Consider the following 27671-nt stretch of genomic DNA (forward strand, 5'->3'; position numbering starts at 1 on the left):
TCTGGCCTGTGGCTCTGCAAAGTGCTAGGTGCAAGACAGCCTTCCTCCCTAGCCTTGGTGCCGCAGCAGTAAAAGGAGCTAAAAGCAATGGGCTCAGACGAGTTCAAGTTTAGCACAGCCCCAGGCACATGGTAAGAGCTCTGTTAACAGCAGCTGTCTTTATTGTCAAATTTTACTTTGATTTCCTTAGGGTCTGAATGCCTTTTGCTCTGAGATAAACTTTGAGCTATCTCAGTAGCCACCAGTGACAAAATGGCTACCTCTGAGTCTCACAAAAACCAGGGAGGTGGGAAGGTTTAAACTTGCAGTAGCCTTTTCCTAAATGGGGAAACCGAGGCTTAAGGAATAAATAAAATCTTAAAAAAAAAAAAAAAAAAAAAAAGAAGTGATCGATCCAGTGTCAGAGCCTGAGTGAGGCCTTGGGTCTCCCACATCACTAAAACTCTTTCCACCATCCCCCACCCCCATCTCCAGTCACGCCAAAGCCGCCATCTGGAGTCCACTGGGAGCCTGTAATGAATGCATGTAATGAATGCATGTTGGGGACCCACGTTAAGAATGTGACAGAAACAATGGACATGTTCCCCAAGAAAAACACACATGTGGATCCACACATAATCACACGCACATTCTATCCTCCTGGCCTGGAGACCCTGCCCTAGGTCCCGCTGCTCCAGATCGCTGGTGTGGCCCCAAGCCCTCCAAGATGAGCTAACCCCATGGCCACATCTGCTGGGTGAGAAGGCTTCCACCTGCTGGGCTTCCACCAGCAGACCACAGACCATTCCCCCCACCACACCTCAGCCTGTGGTCACTGCCACTGCAACCACTGAAGGCAGGAGCTTCATGCTCACCAGGCCATGGGCCACTCCCTCCAAGTGCTCTTTGTGGTTCAAAAAGAGAACCTTTATTACTCCATCTTTTCCTCATGAGAACGTCTTTTACAGCAACACAAAGCAAAGCACAAGACTCATCTGCAGACACATGGGGGCACACGGACAGCTTGTCAGCCAGGGACCCACAGGAAGGCAAGTCCCATTCTTGGTCTTTCTCTTTCTCACACACACACACACACACACACACACACACACACAGCACGGCCTCTCGGGGCTTCTGGACCCTGGTGCCAGGGACAGCTGGCGTCGGGCCCACCCATTGTTGCCTCACAACAAATCCACGGGCCCACACCAAGGTCTGGGGTGGGCGGCAAGGTGCAGGAGCAGGGCAAGGAAAGGAACAGATTCCCGTGTCTGGTAAAGACTCTACGAATCCCGCCCCCCACTCCTCGGCCAGGCACTTCTGTCTCTGTGCACCGATTCAAGTGCTTGGAGAAGTAGATTCTGAGAAATGGCGTGTTTTTCCCCCGCTGGTGCAACCTGCAAGCATCAGTGACTTGAGCTCAGTAAAGTCAAGCCCAGGAGGCACCTCCAGGTGGAGATGCCGCTTTGCTGGGAGCCCCGGGGGGTAAAGTGGGAGAAGAACAGGAGACTGAGGACAGACAGCCACCACCACGCCCCGACCTGACCCAGGGGCAAGAGCCAGGAAAGAAGAGCGTGATGCTTCAGAGTGTGGTTTGGTTTCACCCTCCCAATTAGCATCGACACTTCATTTCCACGGAAATCGGCAGCCAGACAGCTAGCAGGGCAGGAGGCTCAAGCCAGTTGTGTGTGGAAAGGCACCAGATGGTTTGTTATGAAACACGTTTTGGTCAGAAAATAGCTGGGGTTTTTGGTTCCTGGGAGGACAACAAAGCCAGAAAGAAGGGAGGTGTGAGCCGGGAGAGGCAAGAGTGAGGCAACTTTGGCATCAGATCTACTTCTACTCTGCACTCTACCCCTTCCACACTCGGGGCCTGTCTCCTCCTCTGTAAAATGGCAACAAAGCAGTCCAGTCCCGACCAAGTCTTGGTGCCACACGTTGTCCCCGGAGGCGTGGGGAGTTGGAGCTGAGACCCCATGCGGATGCAACGGGAAGAGTGGGCATGTGCCCGTCCAACTCGGGGAGAAGAGCACGGTGGGGGACCCCGACTGAGGGCAGTCACAGATGATCCCCACTGTTGCAGTCTCTCTTGGGACCCGTGGGCAGCCAATTACACTGGTTCCCAGCACCGATGGGGCCTACTCACGGGGACTTCGGGCCTTCTTGTGGCAGGGCAGACAGAAAGCTCCCTGCAGTACAGCACTGTGGAGGAGCCCCTGAGGGTTACACCTGCTGTGTGTGCTTTAAAGTGCCAGCTGCGCACCGTCTTTGGTCGGGGGCAGCCCCTCCGTTGGGGAGCCCGAGGCGGGGGCGCAGGCCTGCTGGGCCCCGGCCGAAGGCACACTTGAGGACGCAGCGCTCTCCTGAGGCTATGGGGCCCTCCTGTGCTCGGTAAGGAGTGGGGGCACCGCCCGGGAAATCTGGGTCCTTAGAAAGGGAGAAGGGACAAGAAATGCTTTGGTCACCGTCCTGACACCCACAGCAGAGAGAGCTGGCTCGAGAGAGGGCAGAAAGCTGGTTAAAATACTGTGCTCGTGCCGGACGCAAAACTGGCTTCTGAGTTGAACCAGGAGTCACTGAATAAATATTCAAGGCATCCTTCAGTTCTTACAGAAACAGCAGAGCCAAAAAAAAAAATGTCCTCCTTCCCCCCTGCTTGACTGGAGACAGCTGTGACTCGCAGGCTGACAGCGCTGCCACCCAGCAGAAGAGGTCCAGGGGTCCCGGTGCCGGCCCCACGCCGTCACAAGTGGCTTTGGTCTGTCACGTGTCCCGCCAGCACCAGGGCCCTCAGAAGCTGAAGAGGTCATCCTGCTCTGCACCGCGGCCTTCGGGCTTGTCCCAGTCGACAGGTGAGTGGCACTCGGCGTAACGGATGTCCTGTGCTGTCAACCCAGTGTCCAGGACCTGAGGGTTCGTCCGAGAGTGCGCCAGCCTGGAAGGCAGAGCTGTGTGAGCCCAGGGCCCCGGAAGGGGGCTGGCAGGGACCTGAGCAGCAGTGCCGGGGCAGAAGTGAGAACACACCGGTGGGAGAAGGCCAGGACACAGGGGCCGGAGAAGGAAGTCCTAGATATCAGGACAGGTGGCGCCTCTGACCAGAGTCTACCCTTGAGGACCAAACAGCTGAGAAAACTGTGGGGCAGGCAGGGGCATTTCCACCACAGAGCCACCCTGACCCTGACTCCACCGGGGACAGGCGGGAAGGGCAGCGCCGGCGCGGGCAGCGAGGGACACATGCGGGGCAGAGGCAGTACAACCGGGCACGGACTAGCGGCGAGAACTCTGTTACGGGAAGGAAGACAGCCCGAGCGTCCAAAGAACAGAGGAGACGTAAGTTAAATTACAGCCCAGGTCCTTAGAGGAATGGGAGGCAGTCAATAAATGAGGTGTTTACAAGGAGTTTTTAACAGGCTGGGGGAATGCTCCCGATAGATCAGGGTTAAGTGAAAATCAGGATCCCCAAAGCAAATACCATTGTGAGTGATCAAGGCAGAAAGGAAAATGTATATGTATAGGATTAGTATGAATTAAACCCAAAAGTCTGGGCTGTGGGATTACAGGATGGTGTTATTTCCTGTTTAATGCTTTGCTGATTTTCAAAGTTGTTAGTAAAGGGCATAGGTTCTTAAGTAATCTGGAAAAAGCAAATGGAAGATTTTCTTAAAATGAGGGGGTTGTAGTCAGCTAGAGAAGCAGGAAGATGGTAAAAAGAATCTCTTTGTCTCCATGGAAGAGCCACCCATGCCGACCCCCAATCTGCCCAGGCCAGGCCCAGGGGTTTCTAAGCAGGTTCTGGCAGCGAAGGAGTTGGGGAGGAAGGAGAGGGCTGCAGGCGGCTGTGCAGGGTTCCCAGAAAGACACGGACGCCTGACTGACCAGGCCCAGTGTTCAGAACCTGGAGCTGCCCAAGGCTCTCTTCAGCCCAGCCTTCTCAGTGCCATGTCCCCAAGTTAAGGTAGCCATGGCTACAGGGCTGGCCCCTGGGACGATGGGGAAAGGCCATCAACCTCGTGCAAGACCAAAATTATCTCCCTATAGTGCCTGACATTCCTCCTCTATGTATCGCTCCATGGACTTCATTAAGCATTACCTCTTCCCTGCCCCCTTCCACAACTACAAAGTCTCTGGAGGGAACAAAGCCTGCATAAAGCCAGGTTTGGAAGACTACACCAGCTGTAGAAAGACGGAATCAACCTGAGCTGCAGAGTGTTTAGCTCATCTCAGACTGTGGTAGAGAAGCCACTAGGAATAGTTTTTGATTCAACAGCAAGAGCCTTTTAGCAGACCTGGCCAACCCGATAGTGAGTTCCCCATCCCTGGAGGTATTCGAGTTGAGATTTTACACCCTGGCAAAGGTCAGAGTTCATGTTCTCAGATATGGCAAAGGGCCCCAGAGACCAGCCCACAAGTACCAGGCCCTCTTCCCCAGCACAAGGAGCCCAGCTAATGTTACCTCGAAAATGCTTCATCCAGGCCATCATCCAGCTCCTTGGGGAAAACAAAGAAGGAGATATGAACCCTCAGTGGGGGAGCCCGTGCTTATAGCCAGGCCCTAGCCCAGCCCTGGGTAAGCCAAGGGGATTCGGGACACAAGTGCAGGAGTCTGGTGGGTGCCTGGGGAACAGGCACACACATCTCAACACACAGGCCCAAAAGTGGGGTATAGAACAGGACAAAGAGCACCAGGGGGGTGAGTAGAAATCCCAGCTCTGCCATAACACAAGGGACCCCTTGGCAAGTTGCTGCTCCTCTCTGGGACTCAGCTTTTCCTTCCATAAAATGAGGGGGTTGGACTGAATAAGGTAGATGGCTTTCAAGTTCCAAGAGCAAAGACGGTAGGGAAGAAGGTTTTCTTGCTTTTCTCCACTTCCAGGCTCCTGAGGGAATAACTCAAGGCAGGAACCCCACAGCTCCGGTGGGTAAACAATGGGCGGGGCTCCCTGCAGCCTCCCTGAGAGGATGGGTAGGTGCTAAGAGTGGTTCCCAGGCAGCAGAGAACAGGCCTGATACCTACTTGAGGGGGCCGCAAGGAACGGGATTTGAGTCTCTCAAGTCCATCACCATTCCAGGTATTTTACAGTTAAAGAAAATGACAAAGTAACGTGTGATTCTGCAAGTGATCCGAGAGCAAAAAGGGGACGTGTGGTGGACACGTGACTACAGCCTGTGCCTGACCTCACGGCGTTGGACTGATAATGACTTCCATCACTGTAATGTGCTCGTGTGAGATGCTGATATGTGGAGAATTTGGATGAGAGGTGAACAGGAATGCTATGTACTGTTTTTATAACTTTTTTGTTAAGTCTGAAATTATTTTCAAGTGCAAAAAATTTCTGTATTTAAAAAAAAAAACAAAAAAACAAAAAAAACACCACCCAGGGGCGCCTGGGTGGCTCAGTGAGTTAAGCCTCTACCTTCAACTCAGGTCATGATCTCAGGGTCCTGGGATTGAGCCCAGCATGGGGTTCTCTGCTCAGCAGGGAGCCTGCTTCCCCCCCCCACCTGCCTCTCTGCCTACTTGTGATGTCTCAATGTGTCAAATAAATAAATAAAATCTTTAAAAAAAAAACAGTTTCCTCTGGGAAATTCTGCAGGCCGAGGTCGTCATCTTTACTGAGGGGATGAAAAACCTGAGACACAGAGAGGTCAGGGGGGCTTGTCTCGAGTCACAGAGTGAGTCAGGGCCCAATTGCTAACTGCCGGGCTTCAGGCTCCTCCTTCAGATGGCGAAGCAGGGAGGGGTGTCGGAAGCAAACCGTGCCCACGCCAAGAACAAGGGAGCCTTTGGCTGGTCCTGTGGTGGGCCGAGCCACAGGCGCTCAGACCAAGAGGTTGGGTATTGTGAGAAGACAGCTGTGCTAGGAGCCAAGCCTGCTGGGGATGCAGCCCCGAGTTCAAAGGGGACATTGTTCACCCCCCACCCTGGGCCTGGGCGCTGCTGGGCTGAGTCTGGTCCTCCCATAGGACTGAAGTCATGGGTGCCAGGGCCTGGGCCCTAGAGAAGCCTTAGGCCTCAACCAGGGATCAGGCAGAGGCTCGCTGGATCCCTCCGGGGTCCCCAGGCCACATGACCACTCACCCAGACAACACTGCTATTGTTCAAGCCTTGAGGCCTCGGTGCCTCGTCCACGTTAGTGGTATTAGCGCTGACTGTGGACAGCGGGGCCTTGGCCGTCTCTTCCAAGTCCAGCAGGTTCCCAGTGGCAACCACTACGAGGGGTCCGGTCAGGTGTGTCAGTGGGAGGAGTCTCCTATTTCCAGGCTTCATCTCCCAGCCCCGTCCTAGAGCCTCCCAGGCCATCCTGGTCCTGACCCCATCCTCAGGCATGGCCTTCCCAAGCCTATCAACAAGAACCCCACCCCAGCACCTCCCTAAGTGGCTAGATAGCTGCCCACAGGGCCCAAATTTCACCCCAACTAATGTTTTAAGTTAAAATTTTCACATTCACAACAGGTGTTAAGTTTTTTAAGAGATCACATAAATAAGATGTTAAATGTACTGAGAGGGGCATACACATATTTACATATTTGCATAGACATATTTGGAAGAACATGCATCAAAAAGAGCAACCGTTCCCTTTTACCTGCATTTTCGAATTTATCTATGATGAGCATGTATTATTTATTTAACAACAAAACAAAAATAAAAAAACAAGGGTTTGCCCCAGCCCTGGAGGGAGTGAGTAGGGCCCTCTGGATGAAGGGCAGCCCCCAATCATGCAGCTGATTCCGGCCCCATCCCCTGCCCAAGACTCACAGCTCTTCAAAGACGGGGTGCTGTCTCGGAGGCCCCCGCCTAGGACGTCCCCGCTCTCTTGGCTGGCTTTCTCCCTCTTCTCCTTCTCTGTGGGACAAAGGCACAGAGGGTTGCAGGCCCCGCCCCCAGCAATCACTGGACAGGGGCCCACAACAGGTGTCCAGCAGGGAGAATAGAAACTGCAGATCTGGGGCACCTGGGTGGCTCAGTGGTTTAAGCCTCTGCCTTTAGCTCGGGTCATGATCTCAGGATCCTGGGATCAAGCCCCACATCGGGCTCTCCGCTCAGCGGGGAGCCTGTTGCCCCCCCGCCGCCTGCCTCTCTGCCTACTTGTGATCTCTGTCTGTCAAATAAATAAATAAAATCTTAAAAAAAAAAAAAAAAAGAAACTGCAGATCTGACCCTCATAAGCATCCTGGGGGAGGGAGACAGCTGTTCCTTTCCTTCACAGGGGGACAATGGGACTCAGGGAGGTGAAGGGACCTGTCCAAAGTCACACACCAAGTAGGTGAGGAAGAGGAGAGTTGGGCCTGGACTCCAGGGCCTTTAGTACCCACTCCCCACTCTTCTCTCTCTGCCAGCCTTCCCCTGTTCCACTCCCACCCCCCACAGCGTCCCTGAACAAGACTCACCTTCCTTGGACACCTGCCAAAACTCAAAGGCGACTTTGAAGGCCTGGGCGACTGTGAGGGTGACAGCCTGGGCCTGAAAAACAGGAAGCGGGGTGGGGAGGGGTGCCTGTCAGGCAGGTAACAGCAAGTCTGAAATGCAGGCCTGAGGCTCTGCTCCGTCAAGGCCCTGAACTGCCAGATGGGTGAAGGCAGAGTCCCAGCCCCTTCCAGGTCACCAAAATAGCCCTGCGGTGTCACAAGGCCACACCCTCTCCAAGCAGACCGGGCCACATCCTCACCACTGGTAGGTAGCGCAGCCAAGGTTCCCAGCTGTATTCCAGGCCCAACGTTTGCAATTTTGCAATGGCTGTTCACCTCTACTTTTCCCCCTTTCCTTTGGGCTTCTCTATATTCAAATAACTAGGGGCTTACTTCTTCCAAGAAGCCCCCCTAATTACCTGAGGACTTCACACTTAGCCCTTGGAATTAAAGAACAGAAAAGCCAGAACTGGAAAGCGCCTGGCCACTGTCTGAACCAACTTCTAGAGGCAAGGGTTAAACTCCGGGCAGCCCTACGCCAGGTGGGAGGGAGTGCAACTAGATCCACAATTCAGTGCATGCCCATGGCAGGGGACAAAAACCATTCAGGGCCATAACGCACCGGGAAGAGGGAGCCAACCTTGGCTCTTCCCGCCTGAGGAACTCCCATGCACCCCGCCAATTCTCTCAAGGTCACCTGGACTGGGGCCCCACAGGCCCACCAACATCTCTCTGGCAACATGCCTATCAAAGTGGCACCAGCTCACATGCCTGTGTCACCCTATCTGGGTGCATCCTTAAAGCAAGAACCCAGTCTAAACACCTTGATCCCCAGAGCAGGCCAAGCCCTCCAGAGGTGCAACACTGCATTAGCCCAAGGGGCAGACCTCCTGAGGCCTCACTCAGCCAGGACCTACCCCCAGCCCACATTCATGGCAGCCTCTTCCTCTCTCTGCTTCCAGTTCAGGGTTAATCACAGCTCAGCTGCTGGGAGTGGGAGTCCCAGAGCTCAGCTGTAGCCGGAAGCGACATCCAGCTTCCTTCTGACAGCCCGAGCCTAGAGAAGAAAGCACCAGATTCTTTCAAGTGCACAAGTTCAGGGCTACCAGCCTTGCTCGGACCCATTCCCTTTCCCTCTACCAGACAACCTGATTTAATTGAGAAATGAATCTGCGGTACTGCCTTTAAAACTCTTTTTTCTAAAATTTAAAATCCTTAAACAAGCTGACTGATCCATGCCAATTAAACTTCACGAAGTATAAAATCTCATTTGAATGTCTCCGTCATTTACATTTTTGATGGAAGTACGGGCGCTTTATGGCAAAACTTAAATATGGTAATTAAGTATGAAACTCTTCACAGCTGTTTACAATTTAAGCTGTCACGTCTGAATCAAGTTTAATAGACCCAGTTACCATTGAGAATTGCCCATGAACTAAAAATATGGGCTGATTACCAGCCGGAGTCAGCTCACTACATACCCAAGATGCGGCTGGTCACCTAGTGTGGCAGGGAGATGGAAACACCATTATTTTTGCCTCCAGGATATTTGGGGCCATGAACCTGATACTGGTTTTGCATCAATCTACTTATTCATTTGCATACATTCCTGCCTTTCACCCTGAAATCCCAAGCTACAAGTAAACCAAACATAACCCAGGATGCACGTGTGTGCAGGTGGCTGCAAGCCCAGGCCAGGCTGGGGCTGGGGCGGGCCCTGATCTCTGGGGCAGCTGCTGGAATCTGGGCAGCATTACAAGAAAGGACTGCTCGAGCCTGCCCAGGGGGAGGTCCTCCTTCCCTGATCCCTCAGGCTAAATGCTTCTCTTTCCTAGGAGTGCCTCTAGCCTGTGAGTCCCTCAGCACCTGAACCAGGTTCTACCTCACCCAGTTTTTCTTGTCTCTGGCTCGTTCCCTGTAACCAGGCTGTGAATTCCTTCAAGGGACCAGGTCTAGCTCAGGACACCCAGGATCCCAGACCCCAACCTAGTACTCAGACCAAGTCCCGCCATGGGTCCCTTAAGGCCCTGCTGGCCCAGAAGGATTACCTGAGGAATGCCAACGGCCACGTACAGCAGAACAGCTCTGCCTGAGCCTGCCCGGGATAGAATCGGTTGTGGTGGTGGCGGGGGGGTGGGGGTGCGGAGCCACTTTGTTTACTGTCAGTCCACCTGCACTACAACCCTGGGCCACATCAAAGCCACAACCCCACCTTCACTTCCGAATCCCGAGGCTGCAGGGCTGACGGAGGCCTCACAGTTGGGCAGACAGAAGCATTTCTTTCTGGGGGAACTCATCTTGGCTGTGCCAAACAGGAATCACCGGGGGAGGGAGGCCGGGTGGCTGTGCTGCCCGAGCTGAGTTGAACAGGGGGGTGAACCAGAAAGGAACCCCTTCCCGCCACCCTGGGTGGTCACAGACTTCTAGCCCAGAGAAAGGGTAGGGATACATGGAGACTGTGGGCCCCCAGCCAAAGGCAACAGGGGCTATGTTGGCATGCAAATTCAAGTTTCCCCCACAGGCTGACTCTACTTTGCCACCCACCCCGGCTCCAGTCACATCTGAGTCCTCCACCACCAATCATACCATCTAATTCTGCACCTGCATCTTTGCACATGCTGATTCCTGTGCACTCCCTCTCTTACCACCCCACCCTCTTTCTCTCTGCTGGCAAACTCTTAACTCACTACTCAGCCTTCAAAGCTCGAAATCAAAATGTCTCCTTCTCTGGGAAATCCTACTGACCTCTGGTGAGACTTAATGACCTCCACCCTAGAACTGAGCCCCCTGGGTTCCAGTTACCGAATCCTGGCCCTTCTGCCCCACTACCTTGTTGGTATCTCCATGGCCGATTCCCTGGGTCCCCAGGTCCCAACAAAGGGCTCAACCCAGGACAGGCAGCAGTGGACATCTGGGGAGGCACCTGACCACTGGGGGGCTGCAGAACCTGAGACCCCCATTTCACCCTCTGCCTCCTTCTCAGAAAGGTCCACTAAGCCCTGAGAAGCTCAGGATTTCCAACATGGCCAGGTTACTGGCAGCCTGGGCTCAGCGGTGGCCTGGGGAAGGGGTGAGACCACCACCCTCATGTCGGGTGGCCTGTTTACCCTGCCCTGCCCTGGGCTGTCTGAAGGCAGAAAGCCGGCTAAGGAAAGGTGGATAAGCTATAATTGAGCCAGTCAGCTCCTGACACAGAGCAAAGTGTGTGAGGAAAAGTGACAAGCCTGGGCCCAGGTGTCCAGCAGGAGCCACCCCCTCTGCCAGGCCAGGGTTCGGCTGTCAGCGCCAAGCCGCAGGCAGGTTGTTTTCCTCAATAACTGACCTCTTGGCCTGAGGCAGGCTGATTTTGTTCAAGCCTGTCTAAAGTCCTCTGGCCCCAGACCAGGCCTCCCTTCAGCCACTGGAAGGGCATCCGCTTTCTTTTACCCCCAGCTCCCCTTCCCAGAGGAAGCCTCTGGAGCTTGGCGCCCCTCCTGCCCAGGGTCCACACTCTGTAGCAGTGGCTATGGGCCAGCTGCCCCTGCCCAGTGCCTGCTCTGGTCAGTGAGGAGGAAGAGACAAACAAAGGGGACATAATGAGCCTGTATTTTTAAGTCTCTGTGGCCTCATAAGAGACAAAGCCAGGAGACACTGTCTGTGAGAACAAAGCCGTCATGGGAGAAGCTATTGCAGTTCGGGGACCTGGGGCATCACAAGGCCTTGGGTGAGTGGCTGGCGACACTGAGTCTGCAGGAAAGAAACAAGGTACACAGAAGAAAGGGGCCTTTCAGAACAATCCTAGAGGTCACTGAGGTGACCTCCTCATTCTGCTGATGGGTAAGCAGCCCAGAGAAGGGCAGGGTCTTGTCCACAGTCACACAGCACAACAGCCAGAATCACACCCCTAATCTGTCTCATCCTGCAGTGCTCCCTCCTAAAGCCCTTGGTAGGCTGAATCATGGCCCCCAAAGATGTCCACATCCTAATCCCTAGAACCTGTGAGGGTTAGCTGGCATGGCAAAAGGGACTTCACAGGTGTGATTAAGTTAAGGGTTTTGAGGTGGGGGTTATCCTGGATTACCTATGGCGCCCAATCAAAAGGAGCCTTCTAAGAGCCACGCAGGAGGGTCAGAGGCAGTGACAATGGACTGACAAGGGAAGCAAAGTGACAACGGAAGCAGGAGGAAGACTGGGAGGTGCTGAACTGCTGGCCCTCGGGTTGAAGAAGGGGCCAGGAACCAAGGAACAGTGGTCTCTAGAAAGTTTAAAAAGGGCAAGGAAATGTATTCTCCCTTGGAGCCTCTGAAAGGATTCCCAACTCTGCTGACCCACTTCAGACTGCTGACCTCCAGAACCACAGGAGAATAAATTTGGGTTGTTTTAAACCACTACTAAGTCTGCGGTAATTTCTTATAGCAGTTATAGAAAACTAACACCGTATCTCGAGCAGGCCCTGATGGGTAGCAGGAAGCCTGGGGGTCACTTAAAGACTGTGATGTCCTTGACGTGTCCGTGATGAGAGGGGTAGGGGAGATGATCTTGTCTCCTTGTTTCCAAGGACCATAGGATCTGGGGAGGGATCTGGGCTCTGTACAAAGGTTAAACCAATAAACATCAGAATCTCCTCAGAGCAGATGCTTAGACCTCCAGGCCTCCGAAACGAAAGCCTCAACACCAAAGGTGAACTCACTCTGCCTGCTTGTCGCAAAGTTCAAGACAAAGCCCAGAGACCACAGGGGTCTCCACTCGGTCAGCTGGATGTGGCCGGAGGTAGCCTGGAAATGGGGCAAGGAGCTCCGGGCTCCTTGCAGTCATGCAGCGGGGAGAAGCAGCATGGGCTAAACCCTTGCTCTGCCCAGCTGGCTGTGTCATCTTCAGCAAGACAGCTGACCTCTGTGAATCTGCTTCCTTGTTAAAAATAAAAATAGCGAAGCTAGTAGCAGCTGCCACCCCACAGAACTATGAGGACTAAACAGAAGATCCCTTAAAGCCCACCACTGACAGAGGGGCATGGTAGGTGCCAAAAAATGGCCATTTCCCTCCCCACTCTGGCTATAGAGAGCCAGGTCCCCTAGCCTTTCCCCTGAGCCCTCGGATCATCAGTCTCCAAGGACTGATTCCTATAAGGCCCTGAACCCCCAGACCGTACTACTGACAGGAAAGCGCCCCCACCTTCAAATCCAATCAATCATGCTAAAGAGGAAGGGACTAGGGCACTTACTGAAGACATGGCCTTGTCACCACCCACAGGCCAGGATGGCCACTCAGGGCAGCCCACAGTGACAGGCTGCCTACTGACTGCAGCCTTACTCAGTGCTCTCAGCATCCATGTGGGGTTCCCAGGAATTTTATTCCTCCTATTAAGTGATGTCACCTCTGGGTCCTGCCTCCCCCCTAGGGCAGGGCTGCCAAGGCCAGAGCCTGCCTGGGCCCCAGCCTCTCCCCACTGACCACTTTCCGCTTGGTGCAGAGGAAGGCATGGCACTCGAGATTCTCGTTGTGCTGGCTCTGTGCAATGTAGGCAAACACTTTGTCGTGCATCTTGTCTGCTGTGCAATAGGAGATCCTGAAAGGCAAGTGGGAAGTGTCACCAAACCCAGCACAAGGGCCTGCCCACATATGGGTTGCCCCACAGGGCATCTCCCCTGACTCCCCAAGAGCTGACTATCCTACTCCACCAGGGGGAGACTCTGGAGAGACAGCTTTGGCCTCTGGACCTGGCATTTTGAGCCATCAATGGGGGGCACACAGGCTAGGCAGGAAGGAGTGGAGGGGACTTCCCCCCTCTACTGAGCCATACTCCAGAATGGTAATAGCTATATCTTTCCTGTATCCCAGGCCAACATTCTAGATATGACTTCACTTAATTCTCAGAGCTGCCCTGAGATGGGTTCTATTATTATCCTTACTTTTCAGATGAGAAACTGAAGCTAACAGTCTTGGATCTCCTGAGGATTCCAGAAGTTGTAACCACGGCCATACTTCCCTTAAGGGTCTGTACTGACCAGACAGCCCTGACCAGACAGGGGAAGCAGGACACTGCCCCAGCCACCCATGCCCTTCACCAGGCCTTCCCTCCTAGCCCTCCAGTCATGCCCCTGCCCAGAGGTCAGAGGAGTTCCAGGTCCTCTCTCTCAGGATGACTGAGACTGCTGGCAAATTCTCCTAGAGCTGTGGTCAGAGGTCAAGGAGCTGGGAGTTAGGTGAGGGAGTGTGAGGATGACCAGACCTGGAGCCCCAGCGGGTCCAGGAGGAATACACAGCAGCTCCCCCCTCTTGGAATACTTGGCCCAACCCCCCTTGTCTGCTCCCTGCCTACCAGCTGCTCGGTCTGGGAATGTCAATCAGCAGAGGAACTGGCAGCCCCAGATGGGACCGGAGCTCAGCAGGCTCCTTCCCCTAGTGCGGCCCCAGCTTCCTTCACAGCCACTGACACAGCGATCGGCACCACTTAGAACCCACAGGCCAGCAGCTACTTCTTCTCCATCCCAACAGATCCAGCCTCTTGCCACCTTCCTGGGGAGGCCCTGTAAGGACAGACAAGCCCCTCCTTCTCTGCTCTCTTGGGAAATACTTATACTCTCTCTCCTATTGCTTTCCCTCCACGCCCTCCTTGCTGACAGGGGCTGGGTCAAAAGCTCCCCTAGTTAAAGGAGACAGGAAGAATCAGGAAGGTGAGAGGAGGACACCAGCCAGAAACTAAAACCAACCTCCCTCTTCCCCCAACCCAGTACTGGCCTGTGCTCCAGCGGGGTGAGCCACATGCTTGGAGACAAAGCAAGAGGGCGGAGGAACGCCCAGCAGCTGAGTGCCTGCTGGACAGAACTCCAGCCTCCATGCCCTGGTCCCAGCCCAGCTACTACCTCACTGTGGGGCCTCAGGCAACTCCCTGGGCCTCAGCTTCTCCATCTGTAAAATGGACTGTCCCTTCCAGCACTAAAATCCTACAACCAACCGGCCAAGAGAGGGAACAGGGAGAGCTTGAGGTTTCAAGGGCTGGGCTCTGCCTCCTTGAGAACAGTGTCATCCCCACCCCCCCACACCATCTACACTCTGGCCTCAGACTCTGCCTTGAGGCCTTCCTGAATGCCTGGCCAGATGTCCAGAGCTGCTGCATTCACAGTGGAAGGAAAAGGCAGTGACTCCACACCTCTCGGCTCCAAGCCTGCCTCAGCAGCACGCCTGGGGAGAGGCGGTGGGGAGGGGGTCCCTGTCCTCACTAGGCCTCAAGTGCCTACTGCAACTAGGAGTAATGACAGCAGCAGCCGCCCTTTAACCGAGCACCCACTACGACCAGGTGCTGTGCACTCAGCACTTCTAACAGCACCGTGAGGCAGTGTCTGTTTCCATCCCCCACCCCCAAACACACATACAGGAGGAAACTGAGGCTCCAAGCTCACCCAGACAGAAAGTGGTGGAACCTAGGTTCAGAAAGGGCTCCCCACCCACTGCCACAAGCAGCAGAGTGAATGTGGGGGATGCTGAGCATACCTGTAAATGGACACGTTCTCGATGAGCTGGTTGGTGATGTTGTCGGTCAGGATAATCCCCCGTGGCGACACCTTGAGGGTCACTTTCTGCAGCTTCTTCCCGCTGGCCTTGGCCTTGGGGTAGACGTGGGTGAGAGAACCTGCCTGCCCCACTTGGGACCTATTCTCATGGGCTACACCTAGCTGGCCTAAGCCCTGGACTTGAGGCCCCCTTGAGGCCTCAGCGTAGAGACAGCAGTCAGCACACTCCTGTGATAAACACAGGACAACCCCGGCGCATGAAGCACCTGCTGTCTGCCAGGCACTGGACCTCGAGTCGTCCTTAGAGGCAACAGAGCTTCTCCTGAGGAAGAAACGGCTCAGAGGTTAAGGGAGTTGCCCCAGGACACACTGCTAGGAGGGCCCGCAGACTCTGAGCATGGAGTAGGCTATCACAACCCAGCAGGATCACTCCTGGGGACTCTCCACTCCACCCACTAGACCTGAGAGTATCTGAGCTGAAGGGTCGAAGGCCACCAAGGAGGTGCATTTAGAGGGCCATGCTCACTCAGGACAGGGAGCTGGGGAGGGGGTAGATCTGTCTCTGGTGCATTACCCCATCTCTCAGGCCAGAGGGCAAGTGCTTGCGTGACCGCAACCTCCCCACTATTCCTTGGCACTAAGTCACCAACCCTGAGGTAAGGGACCTGAGTTGGGGGAGGGGAGCCTGGGAGAGGCCAAGGCCACAACAGCTGGAGAGGAGGACATGGACCCTGACCCTACAAGCCCAGTGGTTCTCCTCTACCAGAGTCCCTAAGCCAGATGCAAGGGGAGTCAAGGATGGGAACAACTGAGGTGCATCCCATCAGGGTAGTAAGCAGGAGATGAGGGGTACCCCAAGAAGCAGCCGGCCCTTGGCTCATGGCTCCCCCACCCTGACGGGCTCACCGTGGCCACAATCCTCTTGACAGCAGCAGCTGACAGCTCCTCGCCCTTGGGCTGCTCCACCAGCGTCATGCCCAGGTACTTGAGGCTGAAGAGCATTCCCTCGAGCAGTGTCTCCCGAGTGTCTGTCCAGTTCTCCGGCAGCTCTGTGCAGAAGGACAGTCCCTCAGACCCTGTCCTCCCTGCACCCATTTCCTAGGAAGACCTAGCAAAGGGTATTGGGGTTGTCCATCTACCATTATTTTTACCTATAATAAAGGACTAACATTTTCCAGTACCTACCAAGCACCATGGTAAGAAGCCTTCCATAAAATATTCTCACTAATCCTATGACAACCTATGAAGCAGACACTTTTATCGCTTACCCACTTACAAAGACACTGAAGCCCCAGGAGGTGAAATCACACAACCACGTCCACAGAGCCAGCAAGTATAAGAGCCAAGATCTGAGCCCATATTTTCAAGTTCAAAACCCAAACTCTATACTTCAATACTTGCTGAGAGCAAACCATGCTATTTTCTTACTGAATTCTCTACATGATCCTGTGACGTGGATGCTATCCTCACTTTACAGATTAGAAAACTGAGGCTCAGAGAAGCAAAGTCATCAAAAGGCCACCTACAGTGAGTAAAGAGTTGGGAGTCAGAACTCAAAGCTGGGTGGTTCCCAGGGCCCCAACCTACTCTTGCTGGCCTCCATCTCCACAGCCATGGAGAGGAAGAGGCGGGGGTGGGGGACCAGGAAAGAGGTGGGGGCAGGGGCAGGAAAGGGAGAGGTGAGTGCTCAAATGACATCTTATGAAGGCTACTGGAATCCAGCAGACCTGGGTTCAAGTCCCAGCTCTGCTTCCCACCACCTCCATGTGTTGGGAAAGTCCCCTCTCCCCTCTAAGCCTGGTAATGCTGAGGCCAGGGTACAGAGCAGGGCACACAGAAGGGTCCTCTGAAAACTCTGCCTGAGACTGAGGTCAGGAAGGTTGGGAGATGGGAGCTATGAAAACTAAACAGAGAGAGAGCTGGAAGGCCCCCACCTTACCCCACCCATGTGAGAGAGGGCCCAGAGCAGGCAGAGAGGCAGGATGGAAAGTGTGGTCTTCATCAGTGGTTTGAACAATCCCCAGGGTTTAGGGTTTCTCCCCAGATCACTCAGCTGGAAGCAATGAAGCCAGAAGTGAAGGAAGGTCTCTAGGGATCCTTCCAAGCAGATCACCAAGACTAATTAAAACCCCACACTCCTGCATGTCAGGGTCCTTTGCCTGTCCATTATCATCCCTTCTCTGACAATGCAGTGTAGGAGGTATTACGATTGTAGCCACTTTAAAGAGGAGGAAACGGCTCTTCAGCTTCACCCACGATCTTGGATAGGGCAGGATCCACAGAGGAATCAGTTTCCAGGGGCCACCATTGGAGGCAGGCAGGACCAGCTTCCCTGGACTACTTTCTGGGAGAGGAGCTGGGAGAACCCTGTACTCTCCTTGTTATCCAGGAGCCCTCAGTGTCTCTAATGGAAGAGACACAGGAAGAAAGCTTTGAACTGGGCATCAATGGTGCCAGGGCAGCTGAGGCCGGGCAGGGCTGCAGGCCCCGCCTACAAGGCACAGGCTAGCTCAGGGGTTCCTGCGCTACTGGACCTAGGTGGCAGTACTGGGCCCTCTACCCTGTCTGGCACATGCTGCCCCTCCCAGCAACTGTCTTGAAGTTCTCCTCCAGGGGTTCTACCTTCTTTTCCACCAGCCAAAAGAAGCCTTGCATACCCACACCTCTTTGGTTTTGACTTGAGCAAGCCACTGTCTCTCTCTGAGACTGCTTCCTCATCTGAAAAAGAATGCATGGGTACTGGGGGGGAGGGGCTCCTTACAAGAACTTACAGGTGTACCCGGACCCCCTGTTTGAGGTCCAGGTGAGCAAGGACTTGTTGGCCGGTCATCCAGAGCCTGGCATGCAGCTGGCACTCAGTATTTGCTGAGTGAAGAAATGACCTGGACAACTCCAAGGCTTCTTTCAGGTCTGCAATGTCTCAAAACCATCTTCAGCTGTGGGCCCCAGCCCACTGCCTTCCAGCCCTTGCACTTGGGCCGCCACCCCAACAGGAGGCCCAGTCCCCGCTGAGAAGACCCCCAAGGAACCCTAGCCTCTGCTGTATCAATCACAAGCCTGTTCCATTTGATCCTCCAAAAAGAATCAGAAAATCCCGGAGGTGACCCAGTCCTGGGTTGGGTGATGGAAGCCCCAGGGCAACTCAGACCTGAGCCTCAGCCTCAGAGAAACCAAGACCACCGCCATCAAGACCGCCATCAAGACCGCCATCACATCATCAGGGCAAGACTGAGCTATCAAGTAACAAAGACAAGAGTAATAACAAAGCGGCTCTGACCACTACTAACATTCACAGCTACCTTCCAGCCAGGCATTCTTTAATTCCCCTTTCAAAGGAGGGAAGGGAGGGTCAAAGGACATGTGATTCGTCACATTAGTCGTCTATCTGACTCTAAAGCCCAAGTTCCTGATCAGTAGCCCATCCTATTGATGAGGGAACAGAAGGCTGGCTAAGGACAAAGCAAAAGACTGACACCTTGCAACCTCCTCCCCGCCCCCCACTCCTGGGTGGGACGTAAGTGACATTCTTTTAAAAATCTCCCATCAAACAATACCTTGCTAGAGGGCAAAACAACCTTGGCAATGGCAAGGCCTCTGGTATCCCGTATCTTATAGGTCCTCTTTAGCATATGAAAGTTCTATTGAAACCTCCCTTTTCCTCACCTCCATCCCAAATCCAGGGTACAAAACCGGCCGGCCCCCCTCACATCCCCCCCTCACATCCCCAGGGCAGCAGCTCTTCCTGCCCATGGGCTCCTGTCCCCGTGCTTTAATAAACCACCATTTTGCACCAAAAATGTCTCAAGAATTCTTTCTTGGTCATCAGCTCCAGACCTCACCCCACCGAACCTCACCTATATTCCAGAACTTCATCACTATCTTCTCATGAGGCAAACCACCTTGATTTTAGCAAAAGGTCAGGAAGAAGTTTCTAGAGCCAGAGATATTTCCTCCCACAATTCCTAATTCCTGAGGATCCCCCTCAGTAGGTATTCAGACTACTGCTTTCAACCCAAGATGCATCTAAGCAAGGATGGCCAACTACATGCTGCCCTATCACTGGTTTCCTTGGCAGACACTGCTAATCAATTGCAGCTCTATTCTCTGATTTACAGGCTTTGGACTGTTTCTCAATATAAGGCTCCAGACAGGCAACACCAATCAGGGGTTGGTGTTGGGGGGCCAATCAGGGATGGCCTCATTCATCTCACTATCCATCCCTGTCTACAGCAAACATCCTTCCTCCCCGCCATTTTCATGTCCCCACTATCCCATTTCCTTCAGCTCAGCCTTTCCTGGCTCCTCTCCAAAGCCACTTCCGCCCCTTCCATTCCAAAGGGCCAAAGCTTGCCAAGGTCAGAGATGACCTTTTTGCTGTCAAAACATTCCCCAGTCCTCCCCGACCTCTGAAATGCTTGGCATATTCTGCATTCTTCCTTCCCAGGCCTGACCCTTCTCCTATTCCATGGCCTCCTTCCTGAGGGCCCTGGTAGACCAGTTGCCACTCATCAGCCATAGAGACCCTCTGCCCAAACTCTTCACGTAATAGATGATGAAACTGAGGCCCAGAGAGCAATGGGACTTGTGCAAGACCACAAAGCAAGTCAGAGCTTTACCCCACCCCGCCTCCCCAGCTCCCAATCCACTACAGGCAATTCCCACAATGACTAGTGGGGAGTCACAGGTGTCCCAGTGCCCACTCCCACAATATCCCTGCATCCACACACTCATTCACATGCAATGTACACACAACGGACGCTGCAACCATGCAGAGCTTCTTCCTCATGATGTTTAACATTTTCTTTCTCACTTCTATGGTTTGGCTCAGGGAGTTGCTTCTACTCAAGGAGTTCCTTCTATCAGAAATGTCCTTCCCTTTATTTGGTTGAAACCCCTTACGTCCATCCTCATCCAGGAAGCCTTCTTGAAGGCAGGATAGCCTAGCTGTTAAGAGCAAAGGCCTTAATCCTAGAACCCCAGGTCTGACATTGAGTAATGTTGAACAAATTAATTACCTTCCCAGAGTCACAGTTTTTTCATCCATAAAATGGGGAAAACAATAGTCCCCGGCTCACAGGGCTACTGTTTTGACCCTTTGATGAGATAATAAAATTAGATAATGAGATAATAAAACATAATGTGCTTAGCACAGGACCCAGCCCATGGTCACACCCCCTGATGGGACATCTTCCCTCCGTGAGCTGGCCTCCCGTTTCTTTCTTGAGCCTGTGCCTCTCTTGAGCGTGGATTTTCCTCTCTTCCTTCCTCCTTCCAGCCACATCACTCACACCCAGCAGCTGTCTACCATGTGTCTTCCTCTTGAAGGACTTCTGGTCATGTGTGTCTCCCCCAGGAACTGAAGAAGGTGCACTCCTGTCCAAAGCTGCAGCTGTGCTTCATCCTCTTCCCCCTTCCCACTACCTCATCCTCCCAGGCCCAGCAAGATCCTCCTTCCCCTCAAGGAAGGGAATCCTACCTCTGCTCCTATACTGTCCTTCTGGGCATGACTCATCTCTTCAATGAGGTGGAAGGTCTCTCATGCCCCACACCCTCCCTGAAGAAACCCACACCTAAGAGCACTCGATAAGACAAATGCATTCAGCCTGCCCACCAGCCAGCCATCTAGGGCTGGAGGCCACAGGCTCCTAGGGGAGGAGCCCAGGGCTTCAGGAAGAGCTCCCAGAGGCCCTCAGGCAAATACAGGCCTGAGTCCACAGCCTTGTTCCGGTCCTGGTTATTTTCAGCCCTGTGGTAGAATAATGACTGCGCTATTTTAACTTAGCAATTTTACAGATGACCTGCTGTCAAGGTTAGCTGGGGACGGACCATATGCCCGGTTTAACTTGCGGCTGCAAACTGTGCCCTTTCCTTATTAAGGCCCCCTGCCCAGCTCTGAGTCCTGGGCCCCTCTTGGAGAAGGGGAGAGCCAGCCTGGCTCGTGTCTGGAAAATCAGAGCAACAGCCAAACCCATGGGCCAGGAGGAACCTCCAAGCGCCCTGGCCTCTAGCCTCTTCCAGTCTGGTGGGGAGATGGCCTCAGAAGCCACAGGGTAACATCTCAGAAGGCAACTCAAGCTCTACCATGACCCAGAATGTAGCTGCTTTTCTAAGGCCACAGTCTCTTTATCTGACAAATGGGTTCAGTTCCTCAAGAGCATCATCAGAAACAGGTTCAGCATGTAAAAAGTGCCAGGTAAATTTCAGAAGTTGTTAAGATTATCAAAAGAAAATAATTTAAAAATTATCATCGCATAAGCTCTCATTTCCTGGGTACCTAAACTCTGTGAAAGAAAAACGAGCTGTCAAGGTTAAAACCCTGGGGTTTGGAGATGGACTGTGGGTTTAGTCACTCCACTTCCCTGGTCCTCAGTTTCCTCACTTAAAAACTGGGACAACCCCATAGTGTTGCTGTGAGGATGAAGTGAGTTTACACACCAGGTAGGCTCAGAACTATGCCTAGCACACTGAAGTGTGAGCTACTGTCATTACCAAGGGCTGAGGGCTAAGGGCTTGAATGGGCACACTGCCATTTTCTGTATTTTGTGAGGAGAGGCAAGGATATATTAGGATTCTCACTTTATGGATAAAAGAGGCTCAGAGGAGTCTGGCTATGACTCATAATTGACAATGCTGGTCTTTGCCTCCCACAGCCCGTGCTGTTCACCCATACCGGCAGCCCACCAAGCCCCTTTCCATGTGAGCCAGGGGTCAGGTCCAGGATGACCCAGAGGGGTGGGCGTCCTGTCCTGAGGGCTGCCTGAACAGAGTGCCGCTCCGTGAGCATGGAATGACCTGACTCCTTTAAGGCACCTATGCCTCCCTCAGCCAGCAGACCTGTGAGAAGCAGGGCCCCAGCCTCCAGTTAAATGTCTCCTGCACCTGCTGTTCCCTCTGGCTAGAAAGCTGTTCCCAGGTTCCTTCCTCCTATATTCTCACATGTGCTCCAAGGCACCTTCTTGGAGAGGCCTGACTGCCTGCACTGACACTAGCAGTGCCCCCCACCTCAATCCCCTCAGCGGACATAATTTCCACACACACCCCCTGACTAGCCACATCTCTGCCTGCAGCTCTCTCTGGCTACCAGAGGGGCCGATGTCCATGCAGACTGGGGCATTCAGGGCTCCCATCCCTGAATCCACCACTGCCAGGAACTGCCCCTCAAACAGAGTAACCAAAGAGCACATTTTCCGCTGCTTCCCAAAGCTCCCCACGGGATGGCGCTCAAGTCACCCACACTGGCGACTGGCTTCATATTGTCCACGTTTTGGACTCTCTTCCCTTCTCACTTCTCCTAAAGATATTTCCTACTGTCTGTTCCCAGATAGATAACTCGCACTCAGATCCTTCTCTCAGCATCTGCTTTCTAGAAGAACCCAAAGGGAGATACCACTGTAAGGAAGCGGTCCCTGCCATTTCCTCACAGACCACTTTATCCTTCTTCACAGGGTCACCACTACTCGCCTGCACCCTGGTCATTTTGCTTCCTCCACCAGACCATGAGCACTGCTGGCAGACAGACAGACTTGTTCACCAGACTCTCCAGCACCTATTGGTACATGGCACATACTCTGTGATCAGTAAGTATTATGACTTGGGGGTTTATTTATAATATCTTCTATTGTAAATATTGTAAGTAAGTACAAATAGATCCTCTGTTCCCCACAAACCACCGTACTCTAGCTTTCCTGGAACCTGTGCCCTGTATTTCTTTACCTGCTGTGTCCTCGGACAGCCTGGAAGGAGCTTGAGGATCAGAGGGGACCCCTCTTGAAAAGAAGGGTACTGAGGGGCCAGGGTGAGCCTCCTTTCAAGCTGCTGGAAGAAAAGAAAATCCCTGGCTAGGGACTGAGATAAAATATTATGGCTCCTGAAGAGATGGGAAAAAGACCGTGTGTGGGAGAGGGAGGTAGTTCTTCAGACTCAGGACCAGCTGGGAGACAGGGCCATCAGGTTCGGTGCAAAACAGCCTGGGGTTCTAGCTTGCTGTGTGACCTCAGGCATGCTGCCTCCCTTCTCTGGGTTTCAGTTTCTCCACAAATAAAACAATGATCATGCTAATCCCAGCAGAGGAACTTGAGGGGTTTGGGGAGGTGTAAATCACAGCTGATAGCAGGTTTCAAGTCTAACCTTCCTTAACTCCACAGGCTTCATTTTGGCCCCAAAAGTCAACCACGGGGCTCCATTCCAGATGACCGGAACAACACCTCAGGCCAAGCTACCCCAGCACCTCCACCCCAGACATACCCACAGCTTCCCTCTCTGCCTTGTGGCCACTACTGTTCTCAGGAGCTGTCAGCCCAACCTGGCAAGAGGTCTACTCCAGCTCCTCCCATGGCCAGAGTCATGGTGCCTCATAGGAAGCATGGTGATGAGCCCCCCTGGGCTGGGGATTCGGAGTGCTACCTCTAGGAAGCTGTGCAGGAGCCTGAACCTCCAGTCTTTTATCTCTGACATGGGTCTGGTAAGAATCCCTGCTCTGGGGGCGCCTGGGTGGCTCAGTGGGTTAAAGCCTCTGCCTTCGGGTCAGGTCATGATCTCGGGGTCGTGGGGTCAAGCCCTGCATCAGGCTCTCTGCTCAGCAGGGAGCCTGCTTCCCCTCTCTCTCTGCCTGCCTCTCTACCTACTTGTGATCTCTCTGTCAAATAAAACAAATAAAATCTTAAAAAATATATATATGTGCTATGGTGAGTGCTGTGAAATGTGTAAACCTGGTGATTCACAGACCTGTACCCCTGGGGATAAAAATACATTATATGTTTATAAAAAAATTTTTTTAATTAATTTAAAAAATCTATTAAAAAAAAAAAACCCTGCTCTGTCACCTCACAGGAGCAAATGAAAAAACAGAAGCAAAAACTGCGTAAAACATAAAGTGACAAAAGCAGTAGTTACTTTTTATTGATTCCCTTTGCTATTCCAGGTAAAAAACACTATTTCATTTAACACACACACACAAATCTGAGCTGGGTACTATCGTTATTTACAATTTACAGATAAGAAAACCGACAATAACGAAGGACAGTGAAGATTCCACCCAGATCACTCTGGGTCCAGAAGGCTCAGGACAGCATTCTGGGCTTTCTGGGGGTCCGCAGGGGAGGGGGGGTTCTCCTCTCCTTTTCTCTGCAGGTGTAGATAGGCTCTGAGCCCTCAAAACTTGTTTCATCACAGTAATAGTCACACTGAAGTTCCACATGACAAGAAGGGGGAGAGGGACAGAAGGAAACCACCAATGAGGTGCCAGTAGGAAGCATCATCATAAGTTTCTCAACACCCCTGTCAGGTTAGAAGTTTTATCCCATTTTTCTGGTGAAGAAACTGAGAGCCAGGGGCGCCTGGGTGGCTCAGTGGGTTAAGCCGCTGCCTTCGGCTCAGGTCATGATCCCAGGTCCTGGGTTCGAGCCCCGCATCGGGCTTTCTGCTCAGCAGGGAGCCTGCTTCCTCCTCTCTCTCTGCCTGCCTCTCTGCCTACTTGTGATTTCTCTCTGTCAAATAAATAAATAAAATCTTAAAAAAAAAAAAAAAAAGAAACTGAGAGCCAGAAAGGAAAACGACTTGCTCAAGATGAGAGCAGCACGAGAAACTCTTTCCCACCATCTAAGGTGGCTTCCTCTCCCCATTCCCCAGAATCAGAGGCTTTTAAAGCTTTCTTCCCTTACCTAGCACCCCCCTTCCTCCCCCTTCCCAGGAGAACTGCAGGGTTCCACCACTGGAACAAATCATTATTCTCAGAAGTCCCAGTCAAATCCCAGAAGTATTTAAAGGGGCTACATTTAGGGGCCAATAAGTGGAGATGGTGCATCCCTGGCCTGGCCCTGATCAGCCCTAAAGGGTCTCTGACCCCACCCCCACCAGCAGGCCACAGCCCGTGTTCCCAGTGCCAGTCTTGGTTTAGGAGATGGCCACAGCTGAAACAGTGGAGTGGGGCAAGAGGGAGGGGCAGGGCGGGCTTTCTAGGCCCAGACACGCTGGCACTGGGAACTCGGGCTCCCCTGGCGGAGCCCTGGAAAGAAGGACGGGGGTGGTGGCGTGTGACTGTACTGTCAGTGGTTTCTAGCGGGTGGCGGGGGGGGGGGGGGGGGGGAGAGGGGTAGGGGAGAAGCTGGAGTCCCAGGTATTTGATAGGAGGGTGGGCGTGTACAGAAGTCCTGGCTCCGGCTCCACATCTACCAGGAAGGCCTGTGTGACCCCAGGCAATCCACTCCCTTTCTCCTGGAGAAAAAAGAGGGACTTGGGCCGGGTTTCTCAGGCCTCAGGGGAAGGTGCCAGGTGACGGGTTCCCTGAGAGTAATTAGAGCCGGGGAGGGGGGGCCTCCCGGCCTCCCAGACGCCCCGGGAGAGGGGAGAGGTGGCGACGAGTCTGCCATACGCCTGGGCGCCCTGGGACTTCGGAAGCCCAAGGGGGAAAGTGCGAGAGAAAACAGGTTTCAAAATTAGCCGGAACGCGAGCCAAGAGTAGGGGCCGCAGGGGTCTGGACGACTCGGGGTGTGAAACCTCCTGAGACCCCAGGCTTGAGCCTCGCCCCCAACTCAAGTAGGTACCTGAGAAGCCCGCTCACACCTGAGTCGGTTTCTGGGCGTCTGGGAGCCCAAAGACGACCTCCAGGGCTGGCGGAGGGGGTGGCGGGAGGCGGGGGAGCCAAATGGGCTCCCACCGACCGCGGACCTCGCAGCTAGGGCGCAGGGCTACAGGCATCTCCCCAAACCCGGAGCTCACTCCTCCTCCCCCGAGCACTGTCTCCCCTCAGCCGCCCAGCGCAGCGAAGTGGCCAGTGCCGGGCTTCGCGCACGTCTCTTCCCCTCACCTGCGGCCCCTCCGACTGCCGCCTGCACCTGGGGACCCCGAATTCCGCTCTCTCCCCCAGCTTCTGCCCCTCCTACCCAGCCGCACAGAGCGGGGACAGGAGTGTCCCCGCCGGGGGAAGAGCGCGACTTGACCCCCGGCGACCCCAACCCCCGCAGGACCCTGCAGGGCCGCAGGGCACCGGGAAGACCGCGCCTCTGCCCCCCGGCGCCCGCGGGAGGCCGGTCCCTCTGGCCTGGACCCCCGCCCGGCCCCTGCCCGGCCCGGCGGACGCGCACACACTCACTCCGATGCCGGCCGCCGCCCCCCCAGCTCTGCTTGGCGAGGCTGGGGCTCCGGATCAGCGCCCGCCCAGCGGACTTGAGCGCGTCCATGGCCGCTCCGGCCGCCACAGCCAAAACTCCGTCAGGGAAAACTTTCCGCCGGGGCCGCGCGGCGCTCGGGCTTCGCGCTCCTCCCCCCGCGGCGCGAGCTCCGCGCCGACGTCCGACGGGGCGGGGTGATGGCCAGCCAGGCCCCGCCCCCTGCCCCGCCCCCGACCGCCCTGCCTCGCCCCGCCCACCCCGGGCTCCTGCTCTTGCTCTCCAGGGAGTCCACAGAAGGGGCACCTCTGACGTAGAGGGCCCAAAGCCCGAGTGGCCCCTTCTTTTCCCCCTCTCCCAATCCCCTTATTCCTAGGATTTCTAGGCAGCCCAGCTATAAGATACTTGGGGACCGTTTTACAGATGGTTAGACCTAGGGTCGGAGAGAAGGGTCTTTCCTGAGAGGAGGGTAATGCGGAGGGCAATGGGAGGCTTAGAAGGAGAGGTGAGAGTAGTAGGACTTTGCTGGGAACCGGGCAGGACTATTAAAGTTTTCCTTAGTAAGACCACCTCGGCATTTTACTCACCCAGCAGCACCCAGGCTGCTCTCTGGCACGATCAGGGCTCCAGGGCTGCCCCACCCCCCACTCCATTCCCCATGTGGTGATATGGCCTGGGTATTAGGGTCTAACACTGACTTGCTCTGTTATCTGAGGCAATTCCTTCCCCCCTCTAGGTCTTAATCTTTATCTGTCAAAGGAGATGGGATCCTATTTCTAGTGATCCTTCCAATCTGCCAAGGTCAGGTGCTGCATGACCTGGACCCAGAGCCTGCCATGCTTAGTAGGAGGCATTTTGCCGGCAGTCTGGATTTTAGAATTCCTCCAGCACAGATGTGTGAAGTCCAAGATTTAGAATTCTCTCTAGGATCCTATACTCAACTGTTGGGCTTTGCAGCCAAAAGAGCATATGCCTCCATGCCACAGTCTGGCTTCTTCTAGATGGGGAACTTAGGCAAAGGTGAACTTCAGCCTCTAAGATTGCTGCTAGCTCAGAAGACAGGAGTCCTGTTCCTGTGCTGGGAGAAAGATGGGGCTGAGCTGTCCCCAGCTGGACCGTGAGGCCCCGGTGACATTTAAACTAAGTGCTTTTTCCACCATCTGTCCTTTGCTCCTCCAAAACCCTGCAGCCAGCAATAATACACCCACTTTATAGATAAGATTTCAAAGTCTGGGAGAGAAGCACTCAAGAAGGGTCTCTACAAGTCAGAGGTTGGGATCAAACTCAAACCGAGGCTTGTAGTCCAGAGTGGAATGCTGGGAATTTGAACCTGACTCCTTTTGGTGGTTGTGAACTTACCTTGCTGAGCCTCACCTGTAAAAGCAGCAACAACACCTATGCCACAGGGCTGTCTGTAAGAATTAAGAACATGAGCTCATGAGTTGGAAAGGCAGAGATCTGTCCTTGAAAGCTCACCTCCAGAAAGCCTTCCCTGACTGCCACCCATCTGTTAGGCTTCTGCCTTTGAGATCCCACAGACCTGAGCTCTCACCATTGAGAGTGTTGTTGCTACCTGTGTCTACTCTGATTGCCTCCACTAGACTTTGGGTCCTTCAAGGCCAATAAGTTTTTCTGATTCATTTTCTGAATGCCTAGCAAGGGGTCCAGATGAGCTGGAATACAGGCAGT

General features: G+C 53.9%; 1 protein-coding gene across 2 annotated transcripts; it reads right to left on the reverse strand.

The window, feature by feature from the left end:
• Nucleotides 1–884: 884 nt before the first annotated feature.
• On the reverse strand, nt 885–26147 carry LDLRAP1 (low density lipoprotein receptor adaptor protein 1). 2 transcript variants are annotated; one of them, XM_047726219.1, is made up of 9 exons: nt 25967–26147; nt 15783–15925; nt 14857–14969; nt 12817–12931; nt 7369–7441; nt 6737–6823; nt 6059–6189; nt 4433–4464; nt 885–2914 (listed from the first exon to the last, which is right to left on the reverse strand). In XM_047726219.1, exons 1-9 carry the CDS (start codon nt 26052–26054, stop codon nt 2770–2772), a joined length of 927 nt encoding a protein of 308 aa, XP_047582175.1. In that variant the 5' UTR covers nt 26055–26147; the 3' UTR covers nt 885–2769. The 2 variants fall into 2 exon arrangements, with proteins under 2 accessions (XP_047582175.1, XP_047582174.1); XM_047726218.1 differs by having other exon boundaries at nt 4433–4467.
• Between the last annotated feature and the right edge of the window lie 1524 nt (nt 26148–27671).

Source organism: Lutra lutra, chromosome 4 (genome assembly GCF_902655055.1).
Source record: "Lutra lutra chromosome 4, mLutLut1.2, whole genome shotgun sequence".
Taxonomy (NCBI): domain Eukaryota; kingdom Metazoa; phylum Chordata; class Mammalia; order Carnivora; family Mustelidae; genus Lutra; species Lutra lutra.

Excerpts from the sequence above, each read along its gene's own strand:
- LDLRAP1 (XM_047726218.1), bottom strand. The coding sequence starts at position 26,054 with ATGGACGCGCTCAAGTCCGCTGGGCGGGCGCTGATCCGGAGCCCCAGC. Across the intron at positions 6,190-6,736 it reads CACCCCGTCTTTGAAGAGCT|TGGTTGCCACTGGGAACCTG; the intron begins GTGAGTCTTGGG and ends GACCCCTCGTAG. Across the intron at positions 4,468-6,058 it reads ACAATAGCAGTGTTGTCTGG|GAGCTGGATGATGGCCTGGA; the intron begins GTGAGTGGTCAT and ends GTTTTCCCCAAG.